This window comes from Ranitomeya variabilis, chromosome 1, assembly GCF_051348905.1.
Source record: "Ranitomeya variabilis isolate aRanVar5 chromosome 1, aRanVar5.hap1, whole genome shotgun sequence".
Classification (NCBI taxonomy): domain Eukaryota; kingdom Metazoa; phylum Chordata; class Amphibia; order Anura; family Dendrobatidae; genus Ranitomeya; species Ranitomeya variabilis.
The window spans coordinates 14,092,992-14,107,968 of record NC_135232.1 but is presented as its reverse complement, the minus strand read 5'-3'; the positions used below and the strand labels follow the sequence as shown (position 1 = coordinate 14,107,968).

The 14,977-nt window shown below is 47.8% G+C and overlaps 1 protein-coding gene across 1 annotated transcript in view; it reads right to left on the bottom strand.

Annotated features, from left to right (window-relative positions):
- LOC143793535 (uncharacterized) overlaps nucleotides 1-14,587 on the bottom strand; it is a 71,628-nt gene extending 57,041 nt beyond the window's left edge. The window contains exons 1-3 of the mRNA XM_077280586.1: nucleotides 14,345-14,587; nucleotides 13,849-14,028; nucleotides 12,587-12,710 (exon numbers count right to left, since the gene is read on the bottom strand). Of these exons, the coding sequence (XP_077136701.1) occupies nucleotides 12,587-12,710; nucleotides 13,849-14,028; nucleotides 14,345-14,434 (394 nt within the window). The 5' untranslated portion in view covers nucleotides 14,435-14,587. The remainder of the gene's footprint in view (nucleotides 1-12,586; nucleotides 12,711-13,848; nucleotides 14,029-14,344) is intronic.
- Between the last annotated feature and the right edge of the window lie 390 nt (nucleotides 14,588-14,977).

Below are 14,977 nucleotides of genomic sequence, written 5' to 3'. Positions count from 1 at the left end.
TTGAGACACCATTCTCCTTGATGAAGAGTGTGTCGACTTAGGAAGTCCGCTTGTTGATTGTCCTCTCCTTTGATGTGGACTGCCGAGAGGGACAACAGATGCTTTTCGGCCAGGATTAAGGTACTGTTTGCGGAAGACATTAGAGCGTCTGATCTTGTGCCGCCTTGTTTGTTTAAATACGCCACTGTCGTAGTGTTGTCTGAACAGATTCGGACGTGGCTTCCTCGTAGCTGTGGGAGAAATTGACGCAGTGCATAGTTTACCGCATTCAATTCTTTTAGGTTTGATGAATATAAATCCTCATTCTTATCCCAGGTTCCCTGGCAGAATCTATCTCCCATGTGTGCGCCCCACCCGTGGGGACTAGCGTCCGTAGTTATCGTGTGGGATGGTGATATTACCCAAGGGACACCCCCCGCTAGGTTGTCTTTATTTAGCCACCATTCTAAGGAGGATAAGACTTTCTCAGATAAAGTTATTTTCGATTCAAGATGCCCCAGAAATTTTCTCTGTTCCCGAAGTATCTGATGTTGTAATGTTCGGGTATGAAGTTGTGCCCACTGAACGGCTGGAGTACAGGAGGAGAGGGATCCTAGCAAGGACATTCCTGCTCTCAGGGACATTTGAGGTTTGTGAATGGCCGCCACAACTTTACCCTCTATAAGAGATATTTTTTCTTGGGGAAGTAGACATTTTTGCTTTATGGAATCTAGACTAAATCCCAAAAATGTCTGAAGAGAAAGTGGGGTGAGTCTGGATTTTTTATAGTTGACGATCCAGCCCAGGCTTTCTAAGGACGAGACAGTGTCAGCTAATCGTTCCGCACACTGAAGGGATGAATTTCCTACAACTAAAAAATCATCTAAGTAGGGAATGATTAATGTGTCTCTCTGGCGAAGGTAGGCCATTACTTCTAACATTACCTTCGTGAAGATCCTGGGTGCCGTGGAGAGACCGAAGGGCATGGCTGTATACTGGAAATGATGAATCTCCCCCTCAAGAGTTACTGCCACTCTTAAGTATTTTTGATACCCACTATGGATAGGGAGATGGTAGTAGGCATCTTTTAAATCAATGCCGCCCATTCTACAATTTGGAAAAAGGAGCTTAATGGCCGATCTAATAGACTCCATTTTAAACGTATAATTTTTAATAAACGTATTGAGTTTTTTAAGATTTATAATTGTTCGAAATGAACCATCGGGTTTAGGGATTAAAAATAACGGAGAGTAGAACCCTTTACCCTCTTGTCCCTTTGGCACCCTAACTAAAACATTTTTAACTATAAGACTTCTAATTTCCAGTTCAAGGGCCTTCTGTTGCACTGGTGAGGAAAGGGCTGTTAAAATAAAGGAATCATGGGGAATTTGGAGGAATTCTATTTTCATTCCTTCCTTAATAATATTTAGCACCCAGGAACTTGACGTGATTTTTCGCCATTGGGGAAAGAAAAATTTTAACCTGCCCCCTACTGGGGTGTCTGGTGTTTCAGAATTTATTGTCTCTACGGAAGGGGGGGCCTTTGAACATAGTGCCACCCTGTTTTCCCTCTCTTGTGGCCCATCGTGACGATCTTTCATTTTGTGTTCTTTTCCCGAACGGCCTCTTCCTAAAGGTCTTCCTATAGAAAGGAATTGAGGGGTCAGGGAAGGCTTTTTTCCTCTCTTTTGCTTTTTTGAGGATCTCGTCTAATGCTTTCCCAAACAAAAACTCACCCTCACACGGAATAGCGCAGATCTTAGCCTTTGACTGCGTATCCCCCTTCCAGCTCTTCATCCATAACGCACGTCTGGCATTATTAATTAGACCGGCCGACCTTGCTGCAAGGCGAAGAGAGTCAGCTGAAGCATCGGCCATGAATGCTGCTGCACCTCTAATTAGTGGTATCGCATCCCGCAATTTTTGTCTGGAGACCCCCTGTTCGATTTGTTGATCCAGCTGATCAATCCACACAAGCATGGATCTAGCTGTGCACGTGCTGGCAATTGATGGCTTAAATATGCCCGTGGAAGCCTCCCATGATCGTTTCAGTGACGACTCTGCCTTCCGATCTAGAGGATCAGAAAGTAGGCCCGCATCCTCGACTGGTAGGGCTGACTGTTTTGAGGTGGAGGCGACTGCAGCGTCCACCTTAGGGATTTTAGTCCATGAAATTAACTCCTCATCATTAAAGGGGTACTTCCTTTTGGAGGCTGACGGGAGAAAACCTCTCTGGTCCTGTTTCTCCCACTCCCTCTTTATCAGAGCCTTAACCGCAGGAATTACTGGGAATGCTCTTCTCTTCCTCTCCGCCAACCCTGCAAACATGATGTCTTGTGCAGTTTGGTCGTCTTTTGTATCCTCACAACCTATAGTATTCCTGATGGACTTTACTAGGTTGTCCACCCCATCAAGAGGAAAACAAGCTCGACCCTCAATGTCGGAATGTGTTGAGGAAGAGGATGACGCCTGCGAGGAGTCTGAGTGGATAACGCCTTCCTCCTCGGACTCAGAGCTGGATATAGCCTTTTCTTTCCCGGATTTTTTAGGGGGGGTACTGGCTTGTGAGATGGCCTGTAATTCCTCTCTAATTATGGCCCGTATATCTGTGACCGACATGGATGGACTCTGCATTGTTTCCGCCATACACTGATTGCAGAGTTTTTTGGGGTGGGAATCTGGGAGAGGCTCGTCACATAACGCACATTGCTTGTGCTTAGATTTCTGTCTCTTTTTGGCCTGGGAGAAGAAGACATTTGTGGAAAAGGGTGTCAGCTTTATAGGCAGAGGGGAAATCACACTCACCCAGTGAAGCTGTACGGTACCGAAATAGGAGGCTGCGACTTTCTGGATCTTGAATCCTTGGTCTCACTCCTGTGGCTGGCATCTGAGGACCTTCTGCTGGCTGGCTCACCTGCTGGGTCCACAGTCTTGCCTGGGGACGACATGTTGCATCGCCTGTGCGTTGCAACTTCCCCCTTTTTATAGGCCAAGATCCGGTGGTTTTTTTTTTTTTCTTTCTCTTTCCCCACAGCGGTGTACTGCGCATGCGCGAAACCGCGCTTTCCCTCACCGCTGTGTGGGTGACCCGGAAGTGCTCACCGGCCCCGGGGCAGTATGGGGATGTTTTCCCCCACCGCTACCACGCACGCGCGGCCGCCATCTTTGTCCGGCCTGCGCTATGGAGCGGTGTGCCGGCTGCCGCTGCAGCTGTGCCTCAGAACTCGGACCTCATACCTGGCGGTCCGCGTTTGGAGCTCCTTTTAGGGCCGCACATCTGCCGCAAAGCCTGTGGAATCGAGCAGCCTCCCGGACCATGCGTTCCATATGCCGGCCAGACGAGGGGGGAGCCGTCTAGCGGAATCTCCCCCGACGCTGCTTCTGGACTGCATCCCCTGCCGTTCTCACGGACACCGCACAGGCGGATGCGTCTAGCCCAGGTATGCCTGTAGTATCGAAGAATCCAGAGATCCTGTCCCCTGGGAACAGGAAACCTAAACTGAGGAGGAGAGGGGGACCGCCCCCTTTTATGTCTCTGTAGGTTTCCTGTTCCTCGGGGCGGATCCCTATCTCTCCAGTGGGTGCTGTCATGGCGAAGGGTAAAAAACAGAATATCATCCAGATACACAATCATAAACTTATCCAGATATTCACGGAAGATGTCGTGCATAAAGGACTGAAAGACTGAAGGAGCATTAGAAAGTCCAAAAGGCATCACCAGGTACTCAAAATGGCCTTCAGGCGTATTAAATGCAGTTTTCCATTCATAACCCTGTTTTATACGCACAAGGTTATACGCACCACGAAGATCTATCTTGGTGAACCAACTAGACCCCCTAATGCGAGCAAACAAATCAGTTAACAATGGCAAAGGATACTGAAATTTGACCGTGATTTTATTCAAAAGGCGATAATCAATACAAGGTCTCAGGGAACCATCCTTCTTAGCCACAAAAAAGAATCCTGCACCAAGAGGGGAAGAGGATGGGCAAATATGTCCCTTCTCCAAAGACTCCTTTATATAACTCCGCATGGCAGCATTCTCCGGCACAGATACAGTGAAAAGTCGTCCCTTAGGAAACTTACTACCAGGAATCAAATTTATAGCACAATCACAGTTCCTATGAGGAGGTAGAGAATTGAGTTTGGGCTCCTCAAATACATCCTGGTAGTCTGACAAAAACGTAGGGACTTCAGAAGGAGTGGACGAAGCAATTGACACCACAGGAGCGTCACCATGAATTCCCTGACAACCCCAACTTGACACAGACATAGCTTTCCAATCCAGGACTGGATTATGAGTCTGCAACCATGGTAGACCCAACACGACGACATCATGCAAATTATGCAATACAAGAAAGCGAATCACCTCCTGATGAACAGGAGTCATGCACATGGTCACTTGTGTCCAGTACTGAGGTCTATTCGTAGCCAATGGTGTGGAGTTAATTCCCCTTAGTGGAATAGGGAATTTTAAAGGCTCCAAATCAAAACCACAGCGCCTGGCAAATGACCAATCCATCAGACTCAGGGCAGCACCTGAATCTGCAAAGGCATTAACCGGGTAAGATGACAGGGAACAAATCAGGGTAACAGACAAAATTAACTTAGGCTGTAAAGTACCAATGGTGACAGATTTATCAACCTTTTTTTTGCGCTTAGAGCATGCTGAGATAACATGAGCTGAGTCACCACAGTAAAAGCACAACCCATTTTGCCGTCTATAATTTTGCCGTTCACTTCTGGTCAGAATTCTATCACATTGCATAGACTCAGGTGTCTGTTCAGAAGACACCACCAAATGGTGCACAGGTTTGCGCTCCCGCAACCGCCGATCAATCTGAATGGCCAGAGACATTGACTCATTCAGACCTGCAGGCGTAGGGAACCCCACCATGACATTCTTAATGGCTTCAGAAAGACCTTCTCTGAAATTAGCAGCCAGGGCACACTCATTCCACTGAGTAAGCACCGACCATTTCCGAAATTTCTGGCAGTACACCTCTGCTTCATCTTGCCCCTGCGAGAGGGCCAATAACGCTTTCTCAGCCTGGTTCTCAAGATTAGGTTCCTCATAGAGCAATCCAAGGGCCAGAAAAAACGCATCTACACTAAGCAATGCAGGATCCCCTGGCGCCAATGCGAAGGCCCAATCTTGTGGGTCACCACGCAAAAAGCAAATGATAATCTTAACTTGCTGAACGGCATCACCAGAGGAACGAGGTTTCAAAGAAAGAAACAACTTACAATTGTTCTTAAAATTCAGGAACCTAGATCTATCTCCAGAAAACAACTCCGGAATAGGTATTCTAGGCTCAGACATAGGACTGTGAACAACAAAATCCTGAATACTTTGAACCCTAGCAGCAAGATGATCCAGACTGGAAGCCAAGCTCTGGACATCCATGTCAGCAGCTGAACTCAGAGCCACACCAAGATTAAGAAGAGGAGAGTAGCTAGCACAGCAGCTAGACACACGGCAACAACAAGAAAAAAAAAAAAAAAATTTCTCAAGGCTTCTTTTCTCCTGCTTCTGCCATGCAATTAACACTTTGTAGGCCGGCTGTACTGTTATGATCCTTAACCCCTTCCCGACCCATGACGCCACGTAGGCGTCATGAAAACCCGTGCCTTCCCGACCCATGACGCCTATGTGGCGTCATGGAATGATCGCATCCCTGCAGATCGGGTGAAGGGGTTAATTCCTATTTTACCCGATCTGCAGGGAGAGGGGGAGTTGTACTTCAGCCTAGGGGGGGTGGCTTTGCCCCCACGTGGCTACGATCGCTCTGATTGGCTGTTGAAAGTGCAACAGCCAATCAGAGCAATTTGCAATATTTCACCTATGAAAATGGTGAAATATTGCAATCCAGCCATGGCCGATGCTGCAATAGCATCTGCCATGGCTGGAAATCATGTACTGGCCCCCCCCACCGCCCCCGATCTCCTCCCCAGTCCTCCGTTTTTGTCCGGTGCCCCCTCCGTTCCCCTGTCCGCTCCCCCGTGCTCCTGTCCGCTCCCCCGTGCTCCTGTCCGCTCCCCCGGTCCTCCGATCCCCCCCCCTGTGCTCCGATCCACCCCCCCACCACCCCCTCATACTTACCGAGCCTCCCGAAGTCGGTCCGTCTTCTCCCTGGGCGCCGCCATCTTCCAAAATGGCGGGCGCATGCTCAGTACGCCCGCCGGCCGGCAGATTCATTACAAGTACATTTTGATCGCTGTGGTAGGTTCTATCACAGCGATCAAAATAAAAAAATAATAAATAACACCCCCCCCCTTTATCACCCCCATAGGGACAATAATAAAATAAAGAAATTTTTTTTTTTTTTTTTTTTTCCCACTAGGGTTAGGGTTAGAACTAGGGTTAGAACTAGGGTTAGAACTAGGGTTAGGGGTAGGGTTAGGGGTAGGGTTAGGGTTATGGCATGTGCACACAGAGCGGATCGGCCGCGGATCCGCAGCGGATCGGCCGCGGATCCGCAGCGGATCGGCCGCGGATCCGCAGCGGATCGGCAGCGGATCCTCAGCGGATCGGCCGCGGATCCGCACCGGATCGGCAGCGGATCGGCCGCGCATCCGCAGCGGATCGGCCGCGCATCCACAGCGTATCGGCCGCGGATCCGCAGCGGATCGGCAGCGGATCGGCCGCGGATACCCGCGGATCGGCAGCGGATCGGCAGCGGATACCCGCGGATCCGCAGCGGATCCGCAGCGGATACCCGCGGATCGGCAGCGGATCCGCAGCGGATACCCGCGGATCGGCAGCGGATCCTCAGCGGATCCGCAGCGGATACCCGCGGATCCGCAGCGGATCCGCAGCGTATCGGCCGCGGATCCGCAGCGGATCGGCAGCGGATCGGCCGCGGATTGGCAGCGGATCCGCAGCGGATTGGCCGCGGATCCGCAGCGGATTGGCCGCTGCGAATTCGAAGCAGTTTTCCATCAAGTTTACAGTACCATGTACACCTAAGGAAAACCAAATCCGCTGTGCCCATGGTGCGGAAAATTCCGTGCAGAAACGCTGCGTTGTATTTTCCGCAGCATGTCAATTCTTTGTGCGGATTCCGCAGCGTTTTACACCTGTTCCTCAATAGGAATCCGCAGGTGAAATCCGCACAAAAAAACACTGGAAATCTGCTGTAAATCCGCAGGTAAAACGCAGTGCCTTTTACCTGCAGATTTTTCAAAAATCGTGCGGAAAAATCTCACACGAATCCGCAACGTGGGCACATAGCCTTAGGGTTAGGGTTGGAATTAGAGTTAGGGTTGGAATTAGGGCTAGGGTTTGAAATAGGGTTAAGATTAGGCTTGTGGTTAGGGTTACGGATAGGGTTAGGGGTGTGTTGGGGTTACAGTTGTGGTTAGGGTTGGGATTAGGGTTACGGTTGGGATTAGGGTTAGGATTAGGGTTGGAATTAGGGTTACGGGTGTGTTGCGGTTAGGGGTGTGTTGGGGTTAGGGTTGTGATTAGGGTTATGGCTACAGTTGGGATTAGGATTAGGGGTGTGTTGGGGTTAGTGTTGAAGTTAGAATTGAGGGGTTTCCACTGTTTAGGCACATCAGGGGTCTCCAAACGCAACATGGCGCCACCATTGATTCCAGCCAATCTTGCGTTCAAAAAGTCAAATGGTGCTCCCGCCCTTCCAAGCCCCGACGTGCGCCCAAACAGTGGTTTACCCCCACATTTGGGGTACCAGCGTACTCACAACAAACTGGGCAACAAATATTGGGGTCCAATTTCTCCTGCTACCCTTGTGAAAATAAAAAATTGCTTGCTAAAACATATTTTTTGAGGAAAGAAAAATGATTTTTTATTTTCACGGCTCTGCGTTGTAAACTTCTGTGAAGCACTTGGGGGTTGAACGTGCTCACCACATATCTAGATAAGTTCCTTGGGGGGGTCTAGTTTCCAAAATGGGGTCACTTGTGGGGGGTTTCTACTGTTTAGGCATATCAGGGGCTCTGCAAACGTAACATGATGCCCGCAGACCATTCCATCAAAGTCTGCATTCCAAAACGTCACTACTTCCCTTCCGAGCCCCGGCATGTGCCCAAACAGTGGTTTACCCCCACATATGGGGTATCAGCGTACTCAGGAGAAACTGGACAACAACTTTTGGGGTCCAATTTCTCCTGTTACTCTTGCAAAAATAAAAAATTCTGGGCTAAAAAAATATTTTTGAGGAAAGGAAACACATTTATTATTTTCACGGCTCTGCGTTATAAACTTCTGTGAAGCACTTGGGGGTTCAAAGTGCTCACCACACATCTAGATAAGTTCCCTTGGGGGTCTAGTTTCCAAAATGGAGTCACTTGTGGGGGGTTTCTACTGTTTAGGCACATCAGGGGCTCTGCAAACGCAACCTGATGCCCGCAGAGCATTCCATCAAAGTCTGCATTTCAAAACGTCACTACTTCCCTTCCGAACCCCGACGTGTGCCAAAACAGTGGTTTACCCCCACATATGGGGTATCAGCGTACTCAGGAGAAACTGGACAACAACTTTTGGGGTCCAATTTCTCCTGTTACTCTTGCAAAAATAAAAAATTCTGGGCTAAAAAAATATTTTTGAGGAAAGGAAACACATTTATTATTTTCACGGCTCTGCGTTATAAACTTCTGTGAAGCACTTGGGGGTTCAAAGTGCTCACCACACATCTAGATAAGTTCCCTTGGGGGTCTAGTTTCCAAAATGGAGTCACTTGTGGGGGGTTTCTACTGTTTAGGCACATCAGGGGCTCTGCAAACGCAACCTGATGCCCGCAGAGCATTCCATCAAAGTCTGCATTTCAAAACGTCACTACTTCCCTTCCGAACCCCGACGTGTGCCAAAACAGTGGTTTACCCCCACATATGGGGTATCAGCGTACTCAGGAGAAACTGGACAACAACTTTTGGGGTCCAATTTCTCCTATTACCCTTGGGAAAATAAAAAATTGTGGGCTAAAAAATCATTTTTGAGAAAAGAAAAATTATTTTTTATTTTCATGGCTCTGCGTTATAAACTTCTGTGAAGCACTTTGGGGTTCAAAGTGCTCAACACACATCTAGATTAGTTCCTTGGGAGGTCTAGTTTCCAAAATGGGGTCACTTGTGCGGGAGCTCCAATGTTTAGGCACACAGGGGCTCTCCAAACGCGACATGGTGTCCGCTAATGATTGGAGCTAATTTTCCATTCAAAAAGCCAAATGGCGTGCCTTCCTTTCCGAGCCCTGCCGTGCGCCCAAACAGTGGTTTACCCCCACATATGGGATATCATCGTACTCAGGACAAACTGGACAACAACATTTGGGGTCCAATTTCTCCTATTACCCTTAGGAAAATAAAAAATTCTGGGATAAAAATCATTTTTGAGGAAAGAAAAATTATTTTTTTATTTTCACGGCTCTGCGTTATAAACTTCTGTGAAGCACCTGGGGGTTATAAGTGCTCACTATGCATCTAGATAAGTTCCTTGGGGGGTCTAGTTTCCAAAATGGGGTCACTTGTAGGGGAGCTCCAATGTTTAGGCACACAGGGGCTCTCCAAATGCGACATGGTGTCCGCTAACAATTGGAGCTAATTTTCCATTCAAAAAGTCAAATGGCGCTCCTTCCCTTCCGAGCCTTACCATGTGCCCAAACAGTGGTTTACCCCCACATGTGAGGTATCGGTGTACTCAGGAGAAATTGCCCAACAAATTTTAGGATCCATTTTATCCTGTTGCCCATGTGAAAATGAAAAAATTGAGGCTAAAATAATTTTTTTGTGAAAAAAAAGTACTTTTTCATTTTTACGGATCAATTTGTGAAGCACCTGGGGGTTTAAAGTGCTCACTATGCTTCTAGATAAGTTCCTTGGGGGGTCTAGTTTCCAAAATGGGGTCACTTGTGGGGGAGCTCCAATGTTTAGGCACACGGGGGCTCTCCAAACGCGACATGGTGTCCGCTAAAGATTGGAGCCAATTTTTCATTGAAAAAGTCAAATGGCGCTTCTTCCCTTCCGAGCCCTGCCGTGCGCCCAAACAGTGGTTTACCCCCACATATGAGGTATCAGCGTACTCAGGACAAATTGGACAACAACGTCCGTGGTCCAGTTTCTCCTTTTACCCTTGGGAAAATAAAAAAATTGTTGCTAAAAGATCATTTTTGTGACTAAAAAGTTAAATGTTAATTTTTCCCCTATTTGTTGCTTCTGCTGCTGTGAAACACCTGAAGGGTTAATAAACTTCTTGAATGTGGTTTTGAGCACCTTGAGGGGTGCAGTTTTTAGAATGGTGTCACTTTTGGGTATTTTCAGCCGTATAGAACCCTCAAAATTACTTCAAATGTGAGGTGGTCCCTAAAAAAAATGGTTTTGTAAATTTTGTTGTAAAAATGAGAAATCACTGGTCAAATTTTAACCCTTATAACTTCCTAGCCAAAAAAAAATTTGTTTCCAAAATTGTGCTGATGTAAAGTAGACATGTGGGAAACGTTATTTATTAACTATCTTGTGTCACATAACTCTCTGGTTTAACAGAATAAAAATTCAAAATGTGAAAATTGCGAAATTTTCAAAATTTTTGCCAAATTTCCGTTTTTTTCACAAATAAACTCAGAAATTATCGACCTAAATTTACCACTAACATGAAGCCCAATATGTCACGAAAAAACAATCTCAGAATCGCTAGGATCCGTTGAAGCGTTCCTGAGTTATTACCTCATAAAGGGACACTGGTCAGAATTGCAAAAAACGGCAAGGTCATTAAGGCCAAAATAGGCTGGGTCATGAAGGGGTTAATGGCTGAGGATCACAAATAGACCAGCAAGTGAATAAACTAAGGACAAGCTCTAGGGAGATGGTAACTGGACTGATCGCAAATCTGAACCTATCCAAAACAACTAGAGGTAGCCGGTGAACGTGCCTAAAAAATTCCTAGACGTCTCGAGCCAGCCTGAGGAACTAGCTACCCCTAAAGAGAAAGAAAGACCTCGCTTGCCTCCAGAGAAATAATCCCCAAAGATATAGAAGCCCCCAACAAATATTAACGGTGAAGTAAGAAGAAGGCACATACATAGGGATGAAATCAGATTCAGCAAAAGAGGCCCACTAGTACTAGAAAGCAGAAAATAGAGCAGGGGTCTATGCGATCAATAAAAAACCCTTACAAAATATCCATCCTGAGATTTCAAGAACCCACACACCAACTAACGGTGTGTGGGGAGAAACTCAGCCCACTAGAGCAACCAGCAAGCGAGGGAATTACATTTTAGCAAGCTGGAACAGAAAACATGAAAAACACTGCTGATAACAAAATGAGCAAACAAAACTTAGCTTGAGCTGGATGGACTGGGAGCAAGGTAGTCAGAAGGAATCTGAGTAGCACTGATTACATCGACAGCCGGCAACAAGTGGAAGTAAAACAGAGCTATATAGGAACCTCCCAGAGGATAACGAAACAGCTGATAGCCAGAGACCAGCAAGATAACAGACAAAGCCACCAGGGGGAGCCCAAAGCAAAAGTCACACCATACCACCAGTGACTACAAGAGGGAGCCTGAACACAGAGTTCACAACAGGTTTCCACTGTTTAGGCACATCAGATGCTCTCCAAACGCGACATGGTGTCCGCTAATAAATCCAACAAATTTTGAATTCAAGAAGTCAAATTGCGCTCCTTCCCTTCCGAGCCCAACTGTGCACCAAAACAGTAGTTTTCCTCCACATATTGGATATTGGCGCTCTCAGGAGAAATTTCACAACAATTTTTGGGGTCCATTGTCTCCTGTTACCTCTGTGAAAATAAACAAATTAGGGTCTAAAGTTAAATTTTTGAGAAACAATTTAAATGTTAATTTTTTTCCTTCCACGTTGCTTCAGTTCCTATGAAGTACCTGAAGGGTTAATAAACTTCGTGAATGTGGTTTTGAGCACCTTAACAGGTGCAGTTTTCAGAATGGTGAGACATATCTCTCTGACATAAGGGCATACAAACGAATAGTTTTAAAATTGCTAAATTTTCGTCAACTTGCCACATTTTTTTTTCACAAATAAACTCAAGCCAATTACACAACCTGGATTTACTCTCTGGAATATCGATCCTCTGCGGATTACCTGACTCTAATCGAGAGAAGTGATCTGCAGAAACATCCCCCTCCGCGCTCCTTCCTCTCACCATCCCTCTTTCCATCTCTTCTGCTTATCTCTCTTCACTTTCTTTCGTCTTCGTCTCCTGACCTTACTTACACGTTGCCGTTAGATCATTGACTATGAGACTATAATTAGAGAATTAATGTTCTGCCCTCAGTATAAGTCCGATGTTAAGTTCTAGACTGTGCAGGATCCTGGGAACTGACACCACTGTACTCGGACTATTACTCTCCGGTGATTGTCTGATATCACCACGGTTATTGCCCTGATTGTAACACTTGTAAATTTATAAACCAATAAATAAAGATAAATCTAGAATAACTTCTCCATCAGCGGCAGAGAATCATCTGCACGACCCGAATGTGAGGTCCGATCAGCCGTTATAGGAAAGATTCATCCCACAGAGAAAACACGGAAATATCTGTGTCTGCATCACTAATAGCAACCGACCAACGCTGAAGAGACAATCTGATGTCAGGGGAAGGTTTCCTCTCACCTCGTGGTGTAAGAGGCCGGAGCTCCTCCATCATCACATCCTGGTACCGATCCTGGTGTCCTTCTAGATACTCCCACTCCTCCATGGAGAGATAGACAGCGACGTCCTGACACCTTATAGGAACCTGACAACAACCACACCGTCATCACCCAGAATCCTCCAGTGCTGTATAATGTCCCAGCAGTTACCTCTCCATTCATCACCCAGAATCCTCCAGTGCTGTATAATGTCCCAGCAGTCACCTCTCTGCTCATCACCCAGAATCCTCCAGTGCCATCCTGTATAATATCCCAGCAGTCACCTCTCTGGTCATCACCCAGAATCCTCCAGTGCCGTCCTGTATAATGTCCCAGCAGTCACCTCTCCTCTCATCGCCCAGCATCCCCCAGTGCTGTCCTGTATAATGTCCCAGCAGTGACCTCTCTGTTCATCACCCAGAATCCTCCAGTGCTGTATAATGTCCCAGCAGTCACCTCTCCGGTTATCCCCCAGAATCCTCCAGTTCTGTATAATGTCCCAGCAGTCACCTCTCCGCTCATCACCCAGAATCCTCCAGTGCCATCCTGTATAATGTCCCAGCAGTCACCTCTCCTCTCATCACCCAGAATCCTCCAGTGCCATCCGGTATAATGTCCCAGCAGTCACTTCTCCGGTTATCACCCAGAATCCTCAGTCCTGTATAATGTCCCAGCAGTCACCTCTCTGGTCATCACCCAGAATCCCCCAGTGCTGTCCTGTATAATGTCCCAGCAGTCACCTCTCTGCTCATCACCCAGAATCCTCCAGTGCCATCCTGTATAATGTCCCAGCAGTCACCCCTCTGGTCATCACCCAGAATCCTCCAGTGCCGTCCTGTATAATGTCCCAGCAGTCACCTCTCCTCTCATCGCCCAGCATCCCCCAGTGCTGTCCTGTATAATGTCCCAGCAGTCACCTCTCCGCTCATCACCCAGAATCCTCCAGTGCCGTCCGGTATAATGTCCCAGCAGTCACCTCTCCGGTTATCACCCAGAATCCTCAGTCCTGTATAATGTCCCAGCAGTCACCTCACCGCTCATCACCCAGAATCCTCCAGTCCTGTATAATGTCCCAGCAGTCACCTCTCCGCTCTTCACCCAGAATCCTCCAGTGCTGTATAATGTCCCAGCAGTCACCTCTCTGCTCATCACCCAGAATCCTCCAGTGCTGTATAATGTCCCAGCAGTCACCTCTCTGCTCATCCCCCAGAATCCTCCAGTGCTGTATAATGTCCCAGCAGTCACCTCTCCGCTCAGCAGCTCAATCATCTTGTTGCTGAGCTCCAGGATCTTCTTGTTCCTCTCATGTAGCAGGGAGTGCGGGGGAGGCTCTGTGATGGGGCCCGGGCTCCGCCCTCCTGACTCCTGGAGATGGATGATGGGAGTCACACCGTCCCCCGGTGTCTTCCTCACTATTGTGTAATCCTGTGTATGGAGAGAGACACTTAGGGAGAAGATTCCTTCCCGACTCCAGATCTGACAATCAGTAGAAATCCCGGGATCAATAACCATCTCCAGTAATCTGGGGCCATAACCGGAAATATTATTCCCCTCCGGACAGACATCCCGGCCCCTCTACAGCTCTTACAGGGAATCCCCATGACAACTCCTCCGGGCAGAGAGCTCCACACAATCACTGCTCTTACAGGAAAGAATCCTTCTCTCTATTCTGGATTTCCTCCTCCCGATGTCGGACTTGTCACAGAACACAATAAAGCTGATAGAAATGTAGAGGAGTTACCTCTCCGCTCAGCAGGGAGATGATCTCCAGGGCGAAGTGGAATAATCTTCTGGTGGTCTCATCCCTGTCCTCGTCCATCCTCGGGGTCATTCAGGAGGAGGAGGGATGAGCACTGGATCAGCTGGAGGGATCTCGTCCTGCCGGCGTCTTCATGATGAAGGAGAAGATGGAAATCACAGGGGACGAGAGAACGACAAGCACTAAATTCTGCCAAATATCAACATTTATCAGGAGGAAAAGCCACAAAACTCCACCGCGGCCTCCTCCGCCGATCTGACCGCTCATTATCAGCCTCGTAGGTGGAGGACGGTCACCGCGGTAACTACACCTCCATGAGAGGATAATCACCGTGGTAACTACACCGCCAGGAGAGGACGGTCATCGTGGTAACTGCACTGCCAGCAGAGGTCGGTCACCTTGGTAACTGCACCACCAGCAGAGGTCGGTCACCATGGTAACTACACCGTCAGCATAGGTCGGTCACCGTGGTAACTACACCGCCAGAGGGGGATGGTCATCATGGTAACGACACCGCCAGCGGAGGCTGTGAGATGAGGACAAGATGCTGTACATCCCTGTTGCTATAGCCCCTTCCAAGGAGAGCTACCGTATTTTTCGGACTATAAGATGCAC